The sequence below is a fragment of the Thunnus maccoyii genome, chromosome 3, assembly GCF_910596095.1.
Source record: "Thunnus maccoyii chromosome 3, fThuMac1.1, whole genome shotgun sequence".
NCBI lineage: Eukaryota > Metazoa > Chordata > Actinopteri > Scombriformes > Scombridae > Thunnus > Thunnus maccoyii.
Window position 1 is genome coordinate 19,839,168 of NC_056535.1, and position 25,210 is coordinate 19,864,377.

General features: G+C 37.7%; 3 protein-coding genes across 3 annotated transcripts; all 3 read right to left on the reverse strand.

Moving 5' to 3' along the window:
• Positions 1–894: 894 nt before the first annotated feature.
• On the reverse strand, positions 895–9,895 carry edem1 (ER degradation enhancer, mannosidase alpha-like 1). Its single transcript, XM_042407274.1, has 12 exons — positions 9,260–9,895; positions 6,939–7,011; positions 6,106–6,209; positions 5,725–5,896; positions 5,406–5,589; positions 5,043–5,217; positions 4,416–4,536; positions 4,163–4,333; positions 3,989–4,062; positions 3,802–3,898; positions 2,936–3,118; positions 895–2,792 (listed from the first exon to the last, which is right to left on the reverse strand). The coding sequence occupies exons 1-12, from the start codon at positions 9,721–9,723 to the stop codon at positions 2,703–2,705; spliced, it is 1,908 nt and encodes a 635-aa protein (XP_042263208.1). The 5' UTR covers positions 9,724–9,895; the 3' UTR covers positions 895–2,702.
• Positions 9,896–11,531: 1,636 nt separating this feature from the next.
• On the reverse strand, positions 11,532–17,972 carry arl8ba (ADP-ribosylation factor-like 8Ba). The gene is made up of 7 exons (XM_042407655.1): positions 17,759–17,972; positions 14,409–14,489; positions 14,162–14,235; positions 13,930–14,023; positions 13,707–13,774; positions 13,146–13,216; positions 11,532–12,501 (listed from the first exon to the last, which is right to left on the reverse strand). The coding sequence occupies exons 1-7, from the start codon at positions 17,879–17,881 to the stop codon at positions 12,452–12,454; spliced, it is 561 nt and encodes a 186-aa protein (XP_042263589.1). The 5' UTR covers positions 17,882–17,972; the 3' UTR covers positions 11,532–12,451.
• Positions 17,973–20,019: 2,047 nt separating this feature from the next.
• tnfrsf18 (tumor necrosis factor receptor superfamily, member 18) lies at positions 20,020–24,062 on the reverse strand. The gene is made up of 7 exons (XM_042405719.1): positions 23,965–24,062; positions 23,658–23,783; positions 23,365–23,496; positions 22,767–22,884; positions 22,603–22,673; positions 22,307–22,426; positions 20,020–20,724 (listed from the first exon to the last, which is right to left on the reverse strand). The coding sequence occupies exons 2-7, from the start codon at positions 23,773–23,775 to the stop codon at positions 20,573–20,575; spliced, it is 711 nt and encodes a 236-aa protein (XP_042261653.1). The 5' UTR covers positions 23,776–23,783; positions 23,965–24,062; the 3' UTR covers positions 20,020–20,572.
• Between the last annotated feature and the right edge of the window lie 1,148 nt (positions 24,063–25,210).

A 25,210-nucleotide genomic window follows, 5' to 3' on the forward strand; every position in this document is an offset into this window, starting at 1 on the left:
ACACATGACCCCCTGAAAAAAAAACCACATTTCTTTCAGTTTTAGTATGGATTAAACAAACAAGATATAACATGCTAATTGGTGAGGTGCTGGTAACTGGCTGCTGGAGGCAGTTTCATATATACTGTACTGAAGCATGTTGCATCAAATTTGTGCAACACAAGATCATTTCCTTTACCAGTTAATTATGACATGTTTTACAAATCAGAATTAACACCATTATTCCCATCGATCTACACATGAGCATGTTAGAGCCCTGCAGGACTTGCAAATGTAATTTCTGAGCAACAAACATTTGTGAAACTTGATGCTGCCTCCATTTGCAGTCTGTGTGCTCACACTTTGCTTTTGCGAAACAGGCTCCTGACTGGTATCAAGCAGTATCTGTTCATCTAACTCTAGGCAAGTAAGCATATGGTGAATTTTGCCAAAATGTCAAACTATTTCTTTAAAGATAACCTGAGACAAAATGGTTGGGGGAATGTAAGCAAATTTGAAAATGTATGTAATTTCTATGGCCTGGAGCAGTTTAGAGAACACTTGATAATATAACTCTTCATATTATCAACTAAACTGCTGTCTCACAAAGCCAAAGAAGCAGCCTATATACTGTATGTTGTGATGTCATTGAGCCATGCAGCCTAAAGCTCTGCTGAGTTTTATGGACACTTAACGATGTTTGGTAAAAGATAAACCAGTAAGAAAATGTACCTCAGTAGACCCATACATGAATCAAACATCAGTTTCATACACTTTTATGTCTTTGTGGGACAATAATGAACATTCACAATACAACTATACTCAAGTTCAGTGTGGCTGTTCTTTAACCTCAGATAAAAAAGTAACTTTTGCAATATAAATACCTAAAGCTACCCCAACGCATTGTAGGCAACAACATTTCAAGAAAGTTTTATTTTCATATGAAAGCATTCATTGATTTTTGTTTTTCCTTTAAACCCTGAGTTCTCGCCACAAGACAATTAATTGATATGTTGATGTGCAATTATGTGAAAGAGAAACAGCAAATGAGACTTCCATGTGGACTGACTTAATCTACTCTAAACAAGAAGAAATCAATATGCAGGAGAATCTGAGTACGAAATACATCTGACAGAAAAATGATGGAAGACAAATGTGTTTTCACTCATTAACATTAAAAATGACATTTTATGGCTTGTTTCATCATGTCTAAAAAAAGGAGCTTCATGTTATGAGTGTGAAACTGTACATAGACATGGAATGACACCTATTCTGACATCTCACCAGTGGCCTTTAAAAAAAAAAGCATATGTTATCCACAACTAATATGCACTGTACAGCATCCAAAAAGACCAAGAAAGATTTAAGGCACTTTAAAACAGCACGAGTGAACCTCTCTTTCACACACAGTCACAGCACATCTGTTCGCCCTTTGTAAGACATCGAGTAGCTAGAAGCCTGAGAGATGAATACTTCTGTTTTCCTCTCTTTTATCAGAAATGTTGAACAGCTAACAGGCAGGAAGCAGTTCGGGTTTGTTCATCTGTTTCTCCCTGGATAGCAAATATCTAACCTTGGCTGAAGTTTTACTTAACAAATGTGCAAAACAAAAGTGAGACAAAAGCCACTTTAAAACTGCCTGAACATAGTTAATACTACTTATGGAGAAAATGATGTGTAGTGAAACATATTGGTTTTAACAGACAACAGTTTCAACATTTTGGAAAACCATCCTCAAACCTACAGAGGACCAACACATTTCCTTCAGGCACAATCTAAAACATGGTAAAATCTCACAGCAAACAGGGTTTTTACAGTATGTGCATAAGTCATCACCTGTCATTATCTGTTAATGTGCAGCCCTTATGTAAAAGCACTGATCTAGTTATGTGAATCAACTACAAAGAGGCACTAATCATCATGTTTAGTGAGATTTTCTTAGAGAGGTGAGTGTTTTTATAGGCTATACATTTTACATATGTGTGGCTAGATGGCACTGTTCCCATAAACACAATATTATAATTCACAGCTCAGCTGTAATTTCAAGACACACACATACACACAAACAAACACGCACATGCACACACACACACACACACACACACACACACACACACACACACACACACACACACACACACACACAAGTTTGCGCAGCTATCCTCATTAGGACATTGTATTGACTTCCATTCATTGTGGACAGCCTAACCCAAACTCTAACCCTAATGTTAATCTAACCTCAATTTACACCTTACCCCAAACCTTAACCAGGACCCCAAAAATTACATTGTGCCTCATTAGGACCAGGCTTTGGTCCCCATGAGGACTACTGGTCCTGACAAGGTCAGTATTTAAACCGGAAAACGTCCCAATGAGGTAACAAAAAACACACACAAACATACCTGAACAGACATTTTTTTTCTCCACACAAAGACACCACTTACTCTAAAATCACTTCCAGCCAAAAAGTAATAAGCACGACTCCTCATTGTCCATCAGCAAAGTTGTTGACTACATGCTCACCCACACACACACGTTTTAATTAATACAGTAAGTAATCCAACTGCTTTCTCAGTATCAGAGTTTCCTGTCTGGATCCTGAGCACATGAGGACGAGGAATTTGACCAATAGTGGATCCTTTCAAACCTCACTGCATCTGCACTTGAGGGAGAGTCGTCCTGAAGACCTGTTCATGTAAATGTCAGCACATGCATCCTCTCATTCAGAACAGTCCCACCATGTGATCGATCTGCCTCATGTAAACACTCTTTAATGGCAGAGCATACCGTCGCTCCTCTGGGATCCTGTTGCACTGCAGAATGAGATAAAAGGAGAAAATGTCATTTTATGAAGGAAAATGGCTCAGTAACCAAAATATCAAAACCTGTAAAATGAGAAATTTTGTCCTATTATAAAAAGTTAGTGAGTTGGGCTGGCAGAAGATAGCGGCCTTACGTTGCTGACATTGCTAGGAGGTCGATTGTTCAGATCTCTTTCTGCCAGCGCTCCCTCTTCACAAGGAAACAGTTCAGTCCACTGTTTCTCCCTGAAGCGCTTGTCTGTAGGCACAACGTGGCCCTCTGTAGTGAAGATGTACTTGTTATCTGATTTGTGAAGTGGGTTGTCCTCATCAAATAGCTGCAATTCAGAAAAGACAATTTCATAGTTATATGACAGTACTGAGAAAACAAAACAAAATCAAGTAAGATGATATTTTCAATTAAATACATTGAAAGCGATATTGTGACAACATGTAGATTCCCATTACTGGTGCCTTTAAAATATAGTTATTTATAAAAAATAAAGTTATTTATCAATCAAAAATGCTAAATATTTGCTGTTTACAGGCTGTCAAATATTGGGATTTGCCGCTTACTCATTGTAAATTTAATATATGGGTTTGCAACTCTTGGTTCACACAAAACAAGCAATTTGAGGATGTTTCTTTGAGACCTGGGAAAGTGTGATGGACATTTTTCACTATTTTCTAACATTTTACAGACAGTTTATCCATTAATTGAAAAATCTACTATGAAAATATTTGTTAGTTGCAGCAATAATTTTAACAAAAACATTTTGTGACATGGGGTGATGGGGTAGTTTTTAAATAGTAAGAGTTTTTTGTTTGTTTGTTTTTTTTTGTTTTTTTGTTTGTTTTTTTTTTTTTTAAATTGTACCAGCTAACTGCATTTGAGTCATAAATATTTGGGCTATAATTCAATATTGTGATGACCAGAATTTCCCACAGTATATAGGTCTCATATTATGGTAGCATATCCATATAACATATACAGTGTAGACGAGCTCAGGTTGTAACTTACCAGGTAAAGGTATTTGCAGGTCTCACTGAGGAAGAAGCTCTCCATGCGATCCTCTTTGGATTTGTCCACGACGTGGTGGAGAGTGGCATACCCGCATCTGCAAATAACACAGCTGGGCTCAGCTCTTAGAAGATACATTAAAGCATTGTAAAACTCCCAAAAAAGATACTCAGTACATGATGCCCACCTGACTTTGGCATTTTTCTCAAGGCTCTGAAGAATATCCATTCCAACATGTAAATAGAAAGGATTTTTGGTCGCCTGTAGAAAGTGAAGAAGAAGAAAAATGTCTCCTGAGTAAAAGATAACAGTCTCCAACAACCACCACCAGCACTGTCTTACAACAGATGAGTATTGTTACCTGGTACAGCAGATAGGTTGATTCCACCAGCTCTGGTCTCAAGGGGTAGAAGAGCACATCAGGAGCCTGCAGCTGCCAATTGTATCTCTCTGGCAAAGCCCCAAAGCGCTTCCAGATGGCATAGTAGAAGGCATGCAGGCAAATGGCATTGTCTACATCGCCATTTAGCACCTAGAGTGGTAGAACCTAACTTTAATATAAACACCACAGCACATTTTTATATTTTCATGTAGCTGAATGGACATAATCTAACCTGCAGCCCAGGAAAGAAGGCCTGAAGCGAGTCTATCCAGGTGTTCATTATCTCACCACTGAACATGTTCACATTAACATAGAGAGGTGGGTCACCCTCTCCTTCATTACATGACTCCCTCCTGAAAAGCAAACACAAGCAGAACAGGTTTTTACATTATGTTATACTATTCCATGTGTGTTCCAAATGATTTTGTTGTTGTAACGTCCTTTCATAATCACACATATGTCACACGTTCACATACAGAAATGACCACAGTGTAACCACATTCTTGTGCTGACCAGCCAGAGTAGAATAGTTGGGACGTTGTGTGCTTTGCTCAAAGGCAACATATCAGTGGTTGTTGATGAAGAAGAAACTGTTACGTTTCTCTGTGTGTTTCCGACTGACGGTGGCCCATCAGATGTCTTGTAACAGCCGCAAGCCTCTAAATTCAGTTTTTCTACTTCACATTCTTCAGTAAGAAAAATAACACTGACAGAGATTCATTTACATCGCTGCGATGGTTTCATGTTCCAGGTGGTGCACAAGCTCATGAGAAGCTGCCTCATGAGACCGACACACCCGGTTATTTGCACCCAAACGCACTCAATCTTCGGTGTCACACCCTGTCCGCGCTGGACTCACCCTCTCCTCAGATGGCTCTGTATGCTCTCATAAGCAGCTTGGAACATCCTGTAGTCCTCTTTCTCACCGAAAAGGATGTATGATTTGAGCAAATACTCATAGAAGGAGTCCATACCAGCTCCAAGACCACTCTGCTTGCTAACCCACTGGCCTGTTTGGATATTAACTACATTCCCTAAAACACAGAAAAACACAGAAAGTTGCTACAAATTTTTTGATGACCATTGGCATCATATTTACATGTTGCAGCCTTTACCGTGTTGGCAGCTTACATTAAGAGAAAATAAAAAGAAAGAAAGCAAACAGAAATCAAGGAAGAAATAGAAAAGAGTATTTTTCGCATTACTACACAGCTGTACTTACCTAACAGACCGGTTTCGTTGCTCCTCAGATTCCACAGAGCTCTGACAGCTCGTCTGGCTACCCACTCAAAAGTGGAATCTCCAATCAAGCGGCTCAAAATCCCAAACTCCACCAGCAGGGAGCCAGCTCCTGCAGTACAAGTCTCATTGATGCTGTCAGGGGGGACTCCAGTCTTCAGGTTCACCTGCATTTAAGAAACAAACATTACAGTATAGTTTGTTGGAAGGCAGGCAATCTCACAATAACTACATAGTGCTTTTTGAATAGCATGTGTGCAAATAATTAACCTCTAATTTGTGGACACAATAGTCTCACTCACCCTGGGGTAGGGGATGCCTGTGCTAGTGTTCTCAAAGGCCGGCAGTAAGCGGACAGCCAAGTCGTGAGCCAAGTGAAGCAACTCATTATCGTAACCTTCGAAGCCCACCTTGCCAAATGGGTGTTTTGGATCCGTCAGCAGAATGTGAGCTGAGATAAGGCTTCCCAAGATCCTTCGAAGAAAAGAGAAACATAAAACTGAGGTTCCAACCAAGACACAGATCGTGATATCAGTATCATATATGTGTATGTATGAGAAATCACGGGTCAAATTATTTGTCATTTTCAGCCAGTTTCAATATTAACTTCAAAATTCAGCCAGATTAGCGGTTGTACTTAAAGCAAGCTGGACAGTTTCATGTTGAGTATAAAAAATTTATACCTGATGTTTGCCTCAAAAACTTGCACAGTTGAGTCCTTGTCAAAAGATACAGTATCTATGACCAGCTTGACAGCTTTCTGGAACTCTGTCACATTGCCAAGCACCTGGAGAGAAACACCACATTATAACTACTGTATGGCTTCCTGTCAAATTTTATCTTTATACAGTAGAAGACAGCTATTGTAAATAAGCTCTGTTTAATAAGCTGGACCATCCACTTACATCTTCCTAAAAGAAAGAGTCTGGTGAAATAAATAACTGCCATTTGTTTATATACAAAAATCCTTTTGGCGACTTAACTTTTCAGATTCAAATGCAGATTTTTATGGACTCACAGACAAATCAGAACAGAGCAAAAGCACCCTGTAGTAATGAAGTTCAACATAAGGGTACAACATTCTTCAAGAAGGCACCTAATCTACAGATAACATTTGGCTTTTCTAAGGAGATACCCTTGACTGTCTCTAACATTCATACTGACGGGAAATGTAGAAACTCTGCTCCACCTGACGCCATGTCAGAAGAAATTTAGAGAGTTGAAGGAAACCCACAAATAACATCACAGGAAATGCTAAACACTGCGCCTATGAATGTAGTGCACAACACTGCTTTTAGCAAAACAGGTGATGTTGAAAAAAACCTCACTCCTTACTAATCTCATGTTCACAGTTAAGTGCAATACTAACAAGTAGGTAAAACACTTCAATTCTGCACTTATTCTATTTTCGTACTTCCAACTGTGCCTCTATGAGAACCATTAAAAAGAAAAAGCAGAATTTTGCAGGAATCTGTGTGATATAATGAGCCCAGAAACTGAGTATGAAACAACTTACCAGTAGAGTGTCTAAGGTGTCAATGAGTGTTAAGGAGTAGTTCCCCAAAACATCATTTATGTTGATGTTTGACCTGAAATACAAGAAGTGATACAAACTCAGTAGTGGCTCACTAATGCAACAGAGGCAGAAAAAGATTGCAAAACATACAGCGCATTCATACATTTACAGAACTCCAAGTGTTTATGTAGATAATATTTAAAGTGAAGACAAACCCTGTTAGACATTTCAAAAGTGCCTTTTCCATTGTGTGACTGAGAGGAATGTTGTTGGATAACTCTGTTGACTCAACAGCTGCAGTTGTCAAAGAAAGATATTTGTCAGACATTTGCCAATAGACACACATTTCACTGAAATGTTGTCCTGGGGAACCCCAAGAACCCCAAATCTCCTTCTGTGCTGCGTCTAAAAAGAGTTTGGTTCTTAGATGCATGAGTGATGATAGGGTCTTTGCCACCAGGGCTACCAAAGCTATAGAATAACCTGCCTGCAACATATATGCGATTACGTGGTGTCTCTTTCTTCAGTAGAAAGTACTTCCAATGTTATTTTTCAATGCTTTCAGCACCACAAAGTAAATCCATTCTCCCTCATTGTATTTGGGTGGCAGCAGAGATCACAGACACAGATATCTCAAAACCTTGGCACATAAAACAGAAACTACCTGCATGAATAGATACCTCCATGGCTGAGTAAAACACGTCTTCCTGTAATTTGAGTGAACTGACCTCTTAAAACATAAGTACCTGCTTTTAGAGGACATTGCAAATTTGCTTCTGTTATGAATCTAACCTATTGAGCACATCATAATCTCAGGTGTCTTAGATTTTTTTTGTCTTCATATAATGACTGCACTATTACTAGCATGACTTTGCAAAAAATGCACATTAACTATACTACTGCACACTGAAAAAAGGCTTCACTGAAATGCAGGCTGAGCATTTTATTTACAATTTGGGTGTTTGATCTTTTCTTGTACTTTGAGTACAATTTCTCGCACCCCTTCTCTGTTTTTGTCTTTGGTTGAGTGTGATTTTTTTCAGAGCTGGAACAATTAGTTAATTAATCAATCAGTTGATCAACAGAAAAAATTTGGTTGTTAAGAATAAATTAATCAATCACATCTAGAGCTGCAAATATTGGTTGATGAATCGATTAGTCAATGGACAGAAAATTCATTGGCAACCGTTTTGATAATCAATTGATCATTTTGAGTCATTTTTAAAAGAAAAAATGCTAAATTTCTCTGGTTCCAGCTTCTTAAAAGGTGAATATTTTCTGGTTTCTTTAGTCGTCTATCATAGTAAACTGAACATCTTTGGGTTGTGGACTGTTGGTGGGACATTTAAGGTTGCAGCTTAAGATCTGTGAAATGGCGATCGACATTTTTCACAATTTTCTGGCATTTTATAGTAGAGCTGCGATGATTTGTCAATTAATTTAATGGCCAACTATTTTTTTTATAATTGATTAAAAGTCAAAAAAAAAAGTCAAAATTCTCCCATTCCAGCTTCTGAAAATGTGAATATTTTCTGATTTCTTAGTTTTTCAGAAGTTTTCTTTAGTCCTCTATGACAGTGAACTGAATAGCTTCAGTTTGTGGACTGTTGGTCTGGACCAAACAAGACATTTGTGGATGTTATCTTGGGCTTTTGGAAATAGTGATTTGACATGAATCGAGAAAATGATCGACAGATTAATCAATAATGAAAATAATCGTTAGCTGCGGCCTTATTCAAGTCATTTTTAGACATTCTCAAGCAGCTTCCAGCTTGTCACATTTGAATATTTGTTTGCTTTCTAAGTCTTTTGTGAAAACAAGAAACTGATGGACTGTTGGTCATAATAAAACAAGTTATATGAAGATGTCACATCAGGCTCTGGAAAAATGTAATGTGATTTCTACCATGTTCTGTCATTTTAATAGACTAAACAGTTAATTGATTAAATAATAAGCAGATTAATTGACAACACAGTCCTAATGTGTTTCCTCTACCTTCATTGGATTACACATCTCCATTATGTCCTAATTCCAAACGAATGAAGTGATAAAAGATATTAAACACTACAGATACCACCTGAAACCCCTTCCCAGTTTGGTACCACCTGTCTTATCCAACCCAAAAGGTGTCTGAACCCATAAACCCTTTCACTACTGAGCATCAGCGGGCAGCACTGAGAGCAGCAGGATTACACCGGCAGCTAATTTGATTACAAACTACATGTAAATAGCTCAGTCTGCAGAGGACAGTTAAGTTGTAACTGGTTGCCAGCAGGTGCCTGTCAGCTCAAGATAGTCAGGGCAGCTTTGAATGACTCACGGGTTTAGCACGTCTGGTCCCCTGCCTTCACAGTCAATGGGGTTCAGCTCGTCCTCGGGAAAAGCATGTTTCATGTAATTGTCATATCCGAAATAAAACATTTCTTTGGCCATGTCCTTCATTTTCGCCTTCAGCGTGTCCGGGAAGGAGCTGTACCTCCGCACGTACTCGTCCTTGTTGCCATCGTAGAGGCTCAGGTAGGACTTCTTGGGTGACTCGTCTCCAACCTTTGCACAGGTCGTCGCCTCCTCATCATATTTGTGGCCGTGTATACGCCGAGACCACGAGCTACTCCCCGAGTCAGCAACTTTTTCCTCCCTGAATAACAAGTCTAGTTTGTGCAAATTGAAACTGAGGGGGAAGTTGAACCCCCAGCTAGGTCCCAGTCCGAAGGCTAGCCACAGCACACAGCCGAGCGAGAGTCTCAGTACGACCAGACCAACTACTAGTGACCTCCATTGCATCTTTGCCCCGGCTCGATCTTAAAGCGCATAATTTTAAGTCCTCACACCTCCAAGTGAGTGAACGACTGTAAATTCCTGTTTGTCAGGCTAAACTACAAGCATACACAGAGAGAGAAAGACGCTGTAGTGATTCCGCCTCACACGCTTCCTGTCAACAAACCGGCCCCTCCCAGATCCCGAGCTGTGATTGGTTCTGCCGCTGTGTCGTCACACATAAAGTGAAGCGGGCTCCTGCAGCGATTGGCCGACGAGCTGTCAATTTCCCGGCTGCGTTTCGTGGCATCCCTGACGTGTCTTAAATGAACTTCTGCGCCAATAGAAAACGGCCACAAGAGTGGAACCTTCAGAGGTCCGAAACATGGTTTAGTAACATTACATACAAAGTTAAAGAAGCTGCAGAATAAACACAAATGTGAAGAAAGTGGAGGCAGCTCAGTAGGTATTTTAGTCTGCATCATTAGAATTATTGGTACGACTTTCTAATAAGGCTCCAACGTTATAAGTGCTGGATTTACTGATGGTTATTAAATCATAGCCTATACTCAAGCTGTGTAAGTCAGTTAAAAGTCATTTATAATAAAAATTTGACTGGTTGCACTTACCATCTGGGAAAGGGCTGCAAAGGAACTTTAACTTTAAAAATTATAATTCAAATTTACACTGGCTGACTGGATTATGTAAAAACCCTTTATTGATGACTTATTTATAACTTCAGGCTTGACTGGGGCTGGACAGTAAAATAATAGTAGATGAATATTTTATAAACAGAAATATCACTGCATTATTACAAGCTACAGGATACACATGAGCCAAAGGTTGTGGAAAATCATGACATAGCATTCCAACATTTGTTCTTATTATTGGTCTATAAAGCATATTTAAATATTCTCACACCCATTAATAAAGCTATACTTATAACCCTTTATGAAAGGCTGCCCTCATCAGAAAGTGATACTGACCTCAGACTGAGATGAAAAGTAAAGCACTACATTTACTCATGTATTTGGGATTTTCGGAGGGTTTTGACAGAATTCAGGTTTTTCTGGAGAGATTTACAGCAGAGGGTGTCAACCTCAACAGCACAGAATTTAATACACTTTCAGGAACAGTAACCTGTAAGGTACAAGAGTAGAGCTGCTGTTTGATATATATGAGTATTATTTAAGTGACAGTCAACCAAAACTGATCACAAGACGACATGTGTTAATATATGGGTTGCTTACCACCTTAGATAAAGAATTTCATGGTGGAAACCCAGGAATTTATATTTGAATTTTATAACTTGCATTTTCTTACTTGAACACATGTATCTGATTCTGTTGTTACTAATTATTTTGCAGATTAAGATTTCAAATGCAAAACCTAAATGATGAGTGATGCCTTTGAATCACCTGCAAAATTAAAGTAGTGCTATACAGAACACTTTGAGATTGACCTTTTGTTTTTGAAGTGCATCAAAAAAAAAAAAAAAGAGCCACACAGGTGTTGTCACTCTGCCAGATTAGACCTCTTCTCAGGAGTGTGCAGGTATGTACACACTGACTGTACTGTAAGTTTTGTTACACCTGTTTGTACATGGCGTTTGGTGACCTAATTCCCAGGATCGCTCCACTTAACATTAACTTGATCAGCTGTCTCATCAGCAAGGTAACTGAAATCGCCTGTGTGGGAGTGTAGGGCCTTCATTTTACATGACTGTTACCAGCACAATCCAAATTAATTTTATTCCTACAAGGATTTGATCAGTGGTCACTTTACTAATCTCAAAAGTTATGAGAGGAGAAAAAAAAACATAACAGGACAATGTCTAAATTAAAAAGCATGCCTTTTTATTTCTTGAATATATTGAAGTGGTATTTTTTTCCTCTACCCGGGTAGGCACACCTTGCATGCTGCTTTGCTTCAGAGATGAGACATTGCACAAGGCACTTTTTAAATTCTGCCACTCTCTCAGCTTCGAGGCAGCACAAAGGACATCATTCCACTGAGGCTACTTACAAACGGAGGCCAATATGCACCACATAACCCCGTACAGCTTTACTTTTAGTACATTCAGACTTTAAATAGAATCATATATTCATACACGCATATCTCACATCAGTAAAAATCATACTAGCTTGATATTTGTACAGACCTGCTTAAACTGACTTGCTTAAATGCACAATTTTCTAAAACAATAGACATGTCCTTGAATGAGGAAAACCCGATCAGGCGAATGGTGTCAGTCCTCATAAATGATCACAGAGCTTGACAGAAATGGGAAAACCTGTATGTCCACACGTTAGCCGTCTCCGGGCATCATATCCAACTGTTGTAATGTGAGGCCTGTTTGACAGAATAAACCTTCCTTCCACAGGATATCATTGTATACCCGAGATTAGTGTTATAAATCACTGGGTATGTTCAACAGGGTAATGCCTTGAGGGTAAAAAGGTAGATCCCAAATTAGGTTCTAACTTCAAGTTTAAGTACAGCTTTACAAGAAGATTAATGCCAATTACATTCCTTAAATTTGGTATCAGAATTATGCTTTTTGGTAGTGCATTCTCAGGGTTTGTGAAACAATCACATGGTGAAAAAAAAAGAGGGGGGTGAGGGGGGAAAGTGTGACATGAGCAAAACAGTGCAGCATGTGAGTTAACGATATGACTGTACATCATTGCAGAGTGATGAGGGTGTGGCATGACGGTAACATGGCAAACACAGCTGGGAAACTACTCCTGTGTTTTCAGCTCCTCCGGGATTTTGAGTGCTGGATGAGCCACTGAAGTGTGATATCTGCAATCGAAGAAACACGCAGGGTCAGTCTGACAATTGGTTCATGATTGAGGCTTTTTTTTAAACTCCATAGCAACATGATTGTATACAATCAAATGCCATAATGATTCCCCTCACTTATACAGTAGGTTAACACAAAGGTGCATGTTTGGTTTCAGAAGAGGGGAGGCCATAGTGAAACCAGAAGTCACTCGATGAAAAAAATATGCAGTTATTGTGCTTTCCTAAAAATAGTAAAGTAAATGTTTTTTTTTTTAAAAATATGCACAAGAAGTGGAAGTGCTTTATCAGCCTTAACTAGTGCCTGCAGTCTTCCATCAGGGTACACACCACCGCTAGCGATCTGTAGCCTGAGAGGCAAAACTCAAGGGCACAAAACGTGTTGCTCATTAAGGTCGAGCTCTCGAAAATTCAGACAAACAAATCATCATTTTTTTTATCAGATTGTCTGATTCTGTCATCTGGATTTTTGGGGCTGGACACTTAAAGGATACTGTAGGGAGATATTTTAGTGAGTGAATCTAACTGAAACAATAATAGTACTAGTGTGGTTGGGGTTGGTATGATTTTTAAAAAGTGAAAATTAGAAATTTCACCCTTGAGTTAACACAAAAATTATACCACAGTCGTTAACTGCAACTCACCAATGTTGTCTTTCTCTTTGCAAGAAATGGAATAGCAGCATATCTCTCTGTCCTGAATAGCTGCCAGATTCCTATGAAGGAAAAGATTAATATGAACAAAAAAAAAAAGTGCATTCTACAAGTGATAAAGTGATAGTGTGGGATCCAGTTTGAGGGATGACTACAACTCTCAGCACATGTATCCACGTGACAGCAGAGGGAGCCAATTCTTCACTATACACTAGAACTAAACAGCTGCAGTTCTCACAAAAAAAAAAAAAAAAATGAAGGAGAAATGGCCCTGATTTTCTAAACATGTCATTAGCATAAAACTTCAAACTTCAAAATTCAACTCATGTGGGATTAAAAAACTAAATCAGGTTAAAGTTAAAAAAGTAAGTAAAAGTACAAAATAATAATATTCTAATATTAAATCCCAAATTATTCCTCCAGTAAAACTCTATGCAAGAATAAATAAGACAATTTTCATGATTTTGATTTTTATGCTGTATGTATAAAATGAATATAAAACAAGAAATCGCATGTAATCAAATTGAATACACCACAGTTACTCATACTTACATTTTCTCAATGAGCTGCTTTTCATCTAAAGCACTGGGGAGATCCCTTTTGTTACCAAGTACCAAAACCTAAAAACGCATCACAATAAATAAAATCAAGCACAGCAGTGACTGTTTTTTGGAACTGCAACGAGTTGTAACTGACAGAAACCACACATAACTGTGATTGCAGTGCATCTCTGAAATCACACCAATCTTAAAACTGGTTTCAGGAGAACACTTACAGGAATTCCTTGCAACTGTGGTTTGTCTAATAAATTATGAAGCTCATTTCTAGACGCCTCCACCTTTTCTCGATCTGCTGCATCAACCATGTACCTGAAAATGAGTAACATTGAAACAATTAGTAGGATGTGTTTTACATACACTTACAGTATGTCCAGTCCGACACCAACAGCAAGTGATTCTGTCATTTATTTGTCTGGCAAGCTTTACCGCCAGAACACGTTTACTCACACGATTGCATTAACTCCCCGACAGTACCGCTCCCACATGCTCCTGAACCTTGGCTGCCCTCCTATATCCCAGATCTACAGAATCAAGGGCACGTTATAACATGATATTCTGGTTTGAAGAATCATTAACAATTTGCAATTTACAGCACTGCCTCCTCATAAAACCAGTGCGCTGGCGTCATTTCACTAACTTTACAGACTAATTGCTGTATGTTTTGAAAAAAGAGCGAGAAGATTAAAATATCTACCTTGATGGTGACATTTCCTTTAGTGACCTTCCTCATATTGAACCCGACTGTTGGGATCATGTCTTCACTGAAATGCCCAGACTGAAAGGAAACACATACGCACACTTTTAAAGTCATTTTGATTTGCTGAAAATATCACATTTTAATGCAGAGTATATGTGTTAGGTAGGATAGGCATACATGCATGTGTACACATTAGGGCTGCAACTAACAATTATTTTCATTATCGATTAATCTGTCCATTATTTTCTTAATTAATTGGTTAGTTTTTTGATCCATAAAATGTGAGAAAATAGTAAAAAAAAGTCAATCACTATTTCCCAAAGCCCAAGATGACATCCACAAATGTTTTGTTATGTCCACAACCCGAAGATATTCAGAATTTCGAATTATCAAAATAGTTGTCGATTAATTTAATAGTTGGCAACTAATCAATTGTGCACATTGAACTACAGTTACTCATCCTGAAGTATAATACAGTAGCTACTTTACACGCATACCTTGGTCACTCATTTGCGTCATGCGTACATACTTCAGTAGGTTTCCAGTAAGAAAACAGCTAGTCATAGTGAGTCACAATTGTGTGTGTTTATTCCTAAAAAATATTCTAAAGTATTATGGCCTCTGAAAACCTGTTCATTAAAAAAAAATCTGTTCATAAAAAAATCTGTTCATAAAAAATGTTCATAAAAAAATCTGTTCATAAAAAATGTTCATAAAAAAATCTGTTCATAAAAAAATTTGCATAAAAATCTGTTCATAAAACAATGTTAATTAAAAAAAAAACTAAAAACATGGTGGCCTCATGATCTTGAAATCAGATTTGAGTTTTACTGCTTATTTTTAAATAATTCATTAACCATTGTACAAGCATGACAGTAATTAAACACCAGCTTTATTGCAGAGGAAGTAGAGATAATAAAATGTTATAATAAGTAACAACATACAGCTCTAGAAATCTAGTTTATGTGTAAAAAAGTTTGGTTCTAGTAATAGTAACGGTTCATTATTGAGAAAAAAAAAAGAACTAGAAAAAAAACCCAACACATTAGCATACAGACTGTGTAGCATTCACACCAAACACAAGCTGTTTATATTCCCTCTCGCTGGCCTCCTAAAGCTGAGAGCATGCACCATGTGGTGTGTGTGTGCACATTTCACAGCACATGACTTGACAGAGTCACCTGATGAAGCTAAGTGGAAATGAATGCGACGGTCTTATGACTGAAGAAGAAAGGAGGAACCACCCACACTACAACCCGTTCCCTCACTCAAAACTGTGTCACCGGCTGGCATCGACTGTTTCATCTCTTTTAGTGCCAGTTGTGTTTCAATGCCAATCCAAACTTCCTCCTCATCTACCCGCCCACTGAAATCCAATTTGACAGATTTCTGACAATTTGTGGAATTCTGTAAATATGTTGTCTTGGTTTTTTTTTAACTGCAATGCACAGTAATAGTATGCACTACTGATTTGCTTCTTCCTGTGCTTGAATTAGATGAACAACACTTCCTTCTATCAGCACTTGAACTGCAGTAACAGATGCTGACAAGTAAAACTTACACCTGTTGTTTAGTTGACGGTGCAAACTATCACTGGGATTCTGTGTTTCTTTAAATTTACTTAAATTTACTTATTATCTGTGGAGATCAGGGCTGCAACCAAAAATTATTTTTTTCAATTCATCTGCTGATTATTTTCTTGATTGATTAATGGTTGTATTAATTAGTGGGTCTATGATATGTCTGACAATAGTGAAAAAATCCTGTCAGTTTCCTAAAGCCCAAGATGACTTCAAACATTCAAACAACAAACAATCCAAAACATAAAGATATTCAATCATATAAAACATAGAGAAGCTGGAACCAATGAATGTTTGGAATTATTTCTACAATAGGTTGTAGAAATTATTTCTTGTTCAATGATCAATTAATTATGTTTCAGCTCTGTTGCCACTGATGTCAAATAAAACATAAAATCCTATCAATTTAGTTGAAAATGTTTCAAAAAACAACGTAAATGTGTACAGAACATAGCATCCAACAGCACAGACACCAGACTGTATGTATGTAGATTCCATACATATCTTTAGTAACTCCCAGTTTGAAGGTCCATTAGTTGTCGAGATTATTCTTTAACCATATCGAATTAAGCAGGGAATATTTTTACACTAAGCTGGAATGCTTTGTACCAATGAAACACAGTCAGACTGATCCGACAACCAGTGAAGTTCAATTTGCTTAGTCATCAGAGAGACCCAATGGACTAAAAGGCGTGTGTGCAAAATGTTGCGAGAGCCGTCACCTCTGCAAACCTTTAACGACTCTAATATCCAAAAACTGAAGTTTGCTTTTCACAATATGCTGCTAAAAACTCGGTTGCTGTCTGTTGCTTAGCCAATGACAATTGCTCCACCAGAAACACTGTTTTTTGTGAAATCTCTGCAAAGTTGCACAAGGGAAATGTTTTGCCAAAAAAAAAAAACAGATGCACTTCAGCCTCAGTGACAGGAGGTCAAAGCAGAAGATACAATCTGTTCTGTGTACTTTCAATTATCACAATTTTGCATCTACAGCAACTGCAGTACTTGTCATTTCACATGGTCACAAAAGAAAGCGTTAACCGCTGTTTGTGTGACATATTATCGTTTTTAGTCACTTCTTGGTGTGTTTAAGGAACCTGTCACACTTACACAATAACAGAGAGAGATGCAGATTTTCCTTCCTTCAAAGAGACATACAAGTTTAAAAATAACTGATCCTGTCTCTATGCATTGTTAGTGAGCCGGCTCCAGTTTTATCTCTATGTAACAAGCTCCTAAAATCAGAAGAATAATATATGTTTGTGTAAGAGTGGATGCAAGCTTCACTTTGTTGCAGGGTACCTGTACAAAACAGTGTACCTGGGCTACAATATGAACATGTCTCTGTGTGTGATCCAGCCTGTTGGGCTGCACCTCAGGCACTTGTTGTAATGGTCAACATGTTCCTGATGGCTATAAAAAACAGTGACAGCCTTGAACTCAGTGAGAAATGATCCCACAGTTTGAAAGGGATCAAATTTAAGTTACAACTAAGCACAAACATGTATGCTGCGTTTGGTTTTAGCATGCTAAACAATCATAACAACTAGCTGCCAAGCAAAACAGTTAGCTCAGCTGACTTGTTGACACAAGATAAACAACCTGACTCACTTGTCAGGTTTGTTTTTATGGATGCTGATGTCCTAGCAGAGTTACGTTACATGAATATCATTAACATCAGACCTAGCTTGGTAAATGTTATCCCATTATTAGCGCTAATGGCATTAGCACTACACTAGCAAAGGTGGCTAGCAGCTGAAGACTTACAGCGATCACGTTTACAAATGTTGTTTTTCCCGAGTACTGGAGGCCGACCAGCGTCAGCTCCATCTCATCCTTCCAAAACAGAGACCTGAACCAGTCCAAAAGCCGGTTTATTAGTGCCAGCATCTTGAGGTCGGTGGTCACACTCCCCTGTGGTTGTGTCTGTTTCTACCTCCCTGTCAGATGTGGCGTTTTCCAGCGGGGAAGGGAAGTGGGACGCAGGCAGCTGTCATATGATCAATCTGCAGAAATGTGTCCGACAGCGCCCCCACTGCCACATGGAGGAACTACAATTACTCATATGCCAAGCCATAAGACTGTTTGGATTTGTTTTTATTGATGAAAAATGTTAAAAGATCCCCTCCAGACATGTTTTAAGATGTTTATAAACTACTCCACTTTAGTGGTTTGTGATTTGTGTCTGATGTTTTTCCCACAAAAAAAGTTCAATTATCTTGTTAAAATCCTCAAAAATGGCACCGCCTCTCCCTCATTAAAAAATTCTGTAATCTATGAAAAAGTAAATATTGTTCATCTCAGAAGTTTAACTGCTGGACACAAAGATGTCTCCTACTTCACTGTAAAGCCCATTCTCAGTGTTTGTGCACTGGAAGCTTCAAGTTCCCACATCACACTTGTGTTGAGTTGAATATTGGACCAGGATCGGCTTTTAAACTACTTGATGTCACAAATCATGCTCGAAGGCTCACCCCTTAAAATCTGATGTTCAACGAGCACACACTTTCAGCAGATGAAAGTGAAAACAGCCTTCAAGTGTCAAACTCTGCACACACATCATTCAGCACAGTGAAGCTCAAACATCCAACTGAAGGAACAAGAAGAAAAACACATTTTTGAGACTTTAAAGTCCACTCAAAAATGCGTTTTGCTTGTTATTACTACAGTTGGACATTTGACCTTTACAAAGCAGGATAATGGAGTTTTAACGATGGAGGAGGAGATGTAATATTAAGGATTTTTTTAATGGAAAAATCATACTAGACACAAATTATTATTCAAATTAGTCTTATAAACATGTCTGGAGGGGATCTTTAAATAAGATACGTTTTGCTTAAAAAAACATACCTTGTTAGTTAGCACTGCAATTATTAGATTATGTACAGAGGTATTCATTTGACTGTTTGGCTTTTTAGTAATGAAAATTATTTGATATGAAAGAGTAACACATTTTACTTAAAAGGGGGGCACTGAGGTTATCCCCTCTGTATTTTCAGTGATGTGGTTTTTGCAGTAATATCTGTAACTCGACTCCAGTGTGTCATATCCTGTGGTGCATGTAACTTGTATAACCATGGGTTTGTCTATTTTTCATGTGGTTGGAAGAATTGATTAAATTATAGATTAGCTCATAAATGCACTTACACCTCTAGCGTACTGTATAATACACCCTGTTAAAACACAGACCTGCTTTCTTTGCTTCCATATACAATGTAATTTGTCAATATTTACATTAAAATATACAGCATTAAGTCACTTTTTTGTCCAGAAATGATTAAATAGTATAACCATAAGCCTTCTGGTTAGTCATTTTACAACTAAATCAAAAAAGTCTTCTCCAAAAAAGCTGCATTTATGACTTACAACTGTATCTAAAATCTTGGATATAGCCCTGATAATATGTTTTTGTCCTTATTATGACTTTTCCTCAAACGTTTCTCATCATACTTTAATATGTTTGGTATTGCCAAGAAACATTCACATGTTGTTAATTAATAGATATCCAGTCTGAGCTTAAAGCCTTGTTATAAATAAGCTGTTGTGATGCTGTCACAGTTTATTATAAAACGAAATTATCTGTTTTTATAAGAAGTACTTCTCCTCATAATGAGCAGATTTGTTCTCATGGTGGTGGAAGGATAGAGCTAAGAATGGAGTTCTCTATCATAAGCAGAGACTAACTAGATGAGAAAGGAAAAAGAAGAAAAAGAAACTACACAACTAGTCAAAATATAGTCATAAAATGTTTTTAGCTCAGAATTTGTGCTGTTGTCATAGTTGTAAACTCAGTTTTAATTCACAAGATAATACTTGTGTACAAAAATATTTGTTTTAGGTGTCAACAAAATGAATCCAATTAATCTGAGAACTTGCAAAATAGATACCACTGAGGAACTTAGTAATGACCACCAAATGCCTGAAATGGATGGTCACTCAGTTTGCATTGCAGAATAAAATAGAAAGAATTTTTAATTTTAAATAAAAAATAAATATAAATACATTTTTATTATAATAATTTTGCTCCACATACACACACATTGGAAGCAATCAACGTCTTGCTCACTTCAACATGTGGACAAAAAAGTTGAGTCAAGATCTTTGGAAATGTACAAAAATTCAATTATTCACGTAATTTCAGTAGATTTACAAACATATCTTTACAGTCACACTTCAGTCCTCCCTGAGGCAATTTTAAGTTAAGTTAACTTAAGTTTAAGTTTAAGTTAATCCTTTCAATTTTCACATTACTTGTATTTACACTCCATGCTCACAGTTGCACACATTCAGACCTGAAAGTTGTAGCTGTCTTATCTGTTCACCACTGAGCTCTGCTGGAGCGGAAGTAAGGTAAGTGTCTTGCTCAAAGACACCTCAGCAGTGGTAATGATCAAGGCACAAATGCTGGTTTTTCACCTTTTAGCTCAGATCTATCCTGCTGGTCTGGAGTTTGAACCAAGGACCTTTTCGTTCACAAGCCCGCATCTCTAACCCTCAAATGTATGCTGACACTGATCAAGATGCTTTCTATCATTAAATCAGCATTACAGTAAACAGACTGATCATGTCATCTTAATCTTTTTAGCATAAAGCGTTGACTCTTTCCAGATGCAGCGGGCCCATATTATTGGTATCCTTTGATTCATCCTGGATAATGAGCCCACTTTCCTCCTTTGATAAATGAAAGTCATGGGTGTTGGTAGACACTGCTATGATGTCAGTAGGATTGTTATCTGGAATAGAGATAGTAATCGTTAACACAGCATTTTGAAATGAGTAGCAGGAATCTTATCAGATGCCAACAGCAGCGATGTGGTATTTTATGATATAAATAAAAAAAAATGTATAAGTATACAGATGTGTTTATAATCGACTGAAACCCCTTCACTACACACAAGTGATCTTGTGACTTCTAAAACCAAATAGCTGCACCAGTGAAGATTATATTTGTGATTAATTTTGATCACTGTGAGAGAAAAAAAAATGCTCATTTGTGAAGGAGAGATGTTCAATGTTTAATTTATGGAGATGTTCAACTTATGAGCTAAATCTTTTCATCAGGACGTCACTCTGGCCTCCAAGGTCTCAGACAAGAGATGTTTCAGGTTCACGGCGCCAGGCTGGTAGATAAGTTGGTAACCTTGGATGGGTAACAACAGCTGCCTGCATTGTTTTCCTATTAGAGTTCATTCTGACACCAAGTGTTCTTGTTTCTCCCCTCCCTGTTAGCGTGCCCTGAGCAACTCTATAAGAAATGATTGTTTTCCTGTTTGTGCAAAGTTTTTGGTATGACTGAATCCATGTGAACACCGTGCCAAAGGCTTCTCTGACATCAGATATTTGTTCTCAATAAACTTCATATATTCAAGTAAGCATCAACTGGGGCCTGTGGAGTCTCTTCAACAATTATTCAACAAGTACAAGATTTTCCCTATCAATCACTTTAGAAATATCAGTTTTCACTTTGACATTGAAGGATTTTTTTTTTTTTTTTTTTTTTTTTTTTTGACCACTGTCAAAAAAAGCCGCATTTAATATACGTTGATTCACTTGTTGTAGGAGGGTGAATACTTTTTATAGGCTCTGTACAAGTGACGTTTATCTTTATTTACCAATTAGCTGCCTTTAAAAATCTTAGTAGTTTAATGAAAATCTGTTTTTTTTTTGTTTTTTTTTAAAAAAAAAAAAACATGAGTGGCTGATTATTATAGTAGCCTTAAAGATCCCCTCCAGACATGTTTTAAGACATATAAAAACACTCTGTTTGGAATATTAATTTGTGTCTGATATGGTTTTTCTGAAAAAAAGTTCCATCATCTCATTTTTTTTTCTAAAATGGCATCTACTTCTTATCAGTCACTGAAAAATCCAGAATCTATGTATATATGAAATGTTTTTCAGCTGGACGATGATGATGCACTGAAAAGTCAATTCTCAGTGTTTGTGCACTGGTGGCTTCAAATCACATCACACTTGTGTAAGTTGTATACTGGACCATGATGGGCTCCAAACTAGTTGTGATGTCACAAATCAGGCTCATAGGCCCGCTCCTTAAACTCAGATTTTTAATGAGCACAGAGAAACCTTCCCCTTCAGCAGATAAATGTAAAAAAAAAAAAAAACTCTGTGTCAAACTCTGCACATACATCATTCTACACAGTGAAGCTCAAACATCAAACTGAAGTAACAATTAGCAAAACACATTTTTGTTTCTGATTAATTATAATAGTACCCGTTTTACTGTAATAAATGAAATTAGCACATGTTAATATGTTCAGTTGAGATATTTATATGTACAGTATTTCAACTGCTTACCTGCTCTGTGCTTCCTTAGGCTCTTTATACAGGTATAAGATGCAACCATAAAAAGAGTGAGAGAAAGCAAAATAAAGCCAATGCCAAGAGTCCGCTGAAAGACTCCGTCATTGTGAATCTCTGGTGAAAAATCAACACATAGTCAAGTTACTTCAACAACACTGACCTGTCATTGTGTACTAGTGTACAGCCTAACAAAAATCATTATTGTGATGAGAGTTAGTGAAGCTGCTGCATTCACATACAACAACAAATTATAGTTTATGTCAATAAAATATTTTGTCACGTCTACATACCATTTGTATCGCATATCGAGTCGTGAGTTTTGTTCCCTGGAAACCGTTCCCCAAGTCCAAATGCACCGCAGCTGTTGACCAGGAATCGTTTATGTTACTGTCATTTGGTGCTTCACAGCGCTTTAATTATTGCTATAGCTGAACTCTTATGAATGGGGTCTTACTGTGTCCATGGCTTGCAGATATCCTTTTTTGCATCATAATATTCTTTATCAGAGCATGCGGGTTCACACTGGTAAGAATACTCGATCAACTCTACACCAGAGAAGGGGTCGGGCCCCGCTGGTGGTGAGTGGGTGGTGAGATGATTAATGGGAGAGCAAAGAAGAAAAAACAAAGCTCTGATACACAAATCTGTTTTCAGTTTTTGGACTTTTTCTCTAATCTTTCATTTTTGGTGAAATATTGGATCATTTGAACATTTATTGAAATGAAACCATGTGAGAAAAAATCACTATTTGGTGGAGCTGTTAACAACTAATAGACATCTGAAATTTGACTACACACTGCTTTTTGTAAGACATCAAAAGCCAAAAAGGCTGGAAACCACTAGTTTAATCTTTAACAATAATTGTTTCCACAGGGGTATATTCATGAACCTTGACACCCCCTGACCCTCACCCACAATCATTACAAAAAAACAGTGATTGATATTTTCAAATAATCAAACCAGATTTGTGCCAACAGCATATCATTTTGAAACTAACAACAAAGTGCCATCACAGTTTATTTCTTTTGGCTCAAAAACATGTCCATTCTTACCTTTCCTCGTCGGTTTCTCCCCTGTGGCGCATTTGTTTTCCTCACATTTTGTGCACATATTGTTGGAGCACAGGAAACCAGAGAAGCATGAACAGTTTGCATTTGTGGTCGGTGTACATTTCTCAGCATAGTCTGTAAGCAGATAAGAATTCAAACCACAGGACTTTCAGGTGACAAGTAATGTGTTTTTCTTCCACTGTGTGAAATACACTATCAACATAACCGGCAGGTGTTTCATGGGAGATTCTCGGACCAGGGCTACCATTTTTATTCATTATTATTTTCTGTCTTACCTTGTGGGCATGACCGGCATTCCTCACATCTGTCAAAGACGTTATATGTGTCGGAGAAGAAGCCATCCTCACAGGGACTGCAGACAGTTTGTTGTTGGTCTGAGCAAAACTGCTTCATATATGTTCCTTTAAAATAAGAAACAAATGAAATCAGTCACTTTGACAGCATTAACAGTACCTTGGATGCAATCTCTCACCTATAAAGACAATATTATAATTAGATCAAATGATACAACAGATTTATATTTTTTTTTAAAAAACATTGTATTATTATTTTAAAGGTTAATTATTCTATCACGTGTTTTACCTGGGGGACACTTGTCACAGCATCTTCCATTTATATCAGTTTGTGGATGTTTGCAGCCTGCAGCATATCCTGAAGTCCAAATATTTAATACGTATATAACTGCCAAGGGACGATTCAGAGAAATCATTATGGCCAGTGTTCTGCTCATGTCTTCAGGGTTTTATATTGGCTGTATCCTGACGTCAGTGTGAGTGTGGTTAGCTCAGTGAGACACATTGTGTGAGACTTCTTAAGTTGTCCAGGAAGTGAAAGTCCACCAGCAACTGCTGTACACAGCCAATGATTAAACAACAGTAAAAGCTGAATGACAAAAGTAATACTTGATTCTAATATGTTGTATGAATGTATGAATTTACTGTATGTCATTTTAATGCTAGATCATATATATATATACACACAGTATGAATGTGTTGGAGGTGTTGTTTCAGGTTTTGTCTTAGTTTTGCTTTCATGATTCATGTGAATTCCTTTTGATCTGCGCATTCAAGCTGCACAACAGAACAAACTCTTAAAGCTAATATTAAGTGTCTTTTTATATAATCATACACATGATTGGGATACTGATATCCCTTTTTTTTTGTTTCTTTTTAAAATTGAGTCCACAGGTTTAAGGTTTGGTCACATACTTACCTCTGATCACCAATGTTAGCTTCAAATAATGGCTCAATATGATACAAAATCATATTGAAAATCTAATCTAGAGTGTTATGCTGAAGAAGTAATGGCATCATTGGTTGAGTTCCCATAGCGAGTTCAATTTCAGATCCAAAAAAGTGTCTTGCCAATCTTGTTAAAGGGTCAGTTTATAGGTAGCAGTCACCAGATCTCTACCAAACTGAGCACCTATGGGAGATTTTGGACTGACGTGTTAGACACCGCTCTGCACCACCGTCATCAAAACACCTAATGAGGGAATATCTTTTTGAAGAATGGTGTTTCTCAGCCTTGGCATTGATTCTACAAGTCTCTGGAACTCTTCTGGAGGGGTGATATCTAATACGTCAGTCCAAAATCTGAATAGGTGTTCAATTGAGTTGAGTTCTGGTGACTGCGAAGGCCATAGCATATGATTCACATCATTTTCATACTCATCAAACCATTCAGTGACCCCTTGTGCTCTACAAATTGGGGCATTGTCATCCTGGAAGAGACCACTCCCATCAGGATAGAAAGGTTTCATCATAGGATAAAGATGATCACTCAGAACAACTTTATATTGATTTACAGTGACCCTTCCCTCTAAGGA

Bases quoted from the DNA above. Each gene is read 5' to 3' on its own strand.
- edem1 (XM_042407274.1), bottom strand. From the start codon at position 9,723: ATGCAATGGAGGTCACTAGTAGTTGGTCTGGTCGTACTGAGACTCTCG. The intron at 5,218-5,405 runs GTAAGTACAGCT...TCTGTGTTTTAG, and splicing joins CAACGAAACCGGTCTGTTAG to GGAATGTAGTTAATATCCAA. The intron at 2,793-2,935 runs GTAAGGCCGCTA...CTCATTCTGCAG, and splicing joins CTCCTAGCAATGTCAGCAAC to TGCAACAGGATCCCAGAGGA.
- arl8ba (XM_042407655.1), bottom strand. From the start codon at position 17,881: ATGCTGGCACTAATAAACCGGCTTTTGGACTGGTTCAGGTCTCTGTTT. The intron at 14,236-14,408 runs GTAGATATTTTA...TTGATTCTGTAG, and splicing joins AAGGAAATGTCACCATCAAG to ATCTGGGATATAGGAGGGCA. The intron at 14,024-14,161 runs GTGAGTAAACGT...ACTCATTTTCAG, and splicing joins CGGGGAGTTAATGCAATCGT to GTACATGGTTGATGCAGCAG.
- tnfrsf18 (XM_042405719.1), bottom strand. From the start codon at position 23,775: ATGAAGCAGTTTTGCTCAGACCAACAACAAACTGTCTGCAGTCCCTGT. The intron at 22,885-23,364 runs GTAAGAATGGAC...ACTCACCACCAG, and splicing joins GGAGAAACCGACGAGGAAAG to CGGGGCCCGACCCCTTCTCT. The intron at 20,725-22,306 runs GTAAGCAGTTGA...TCTCTATTCCAG, and splicing joins CCTAAGGAAGCACAGAGCAG to ATAACAATCCTACTGACATC.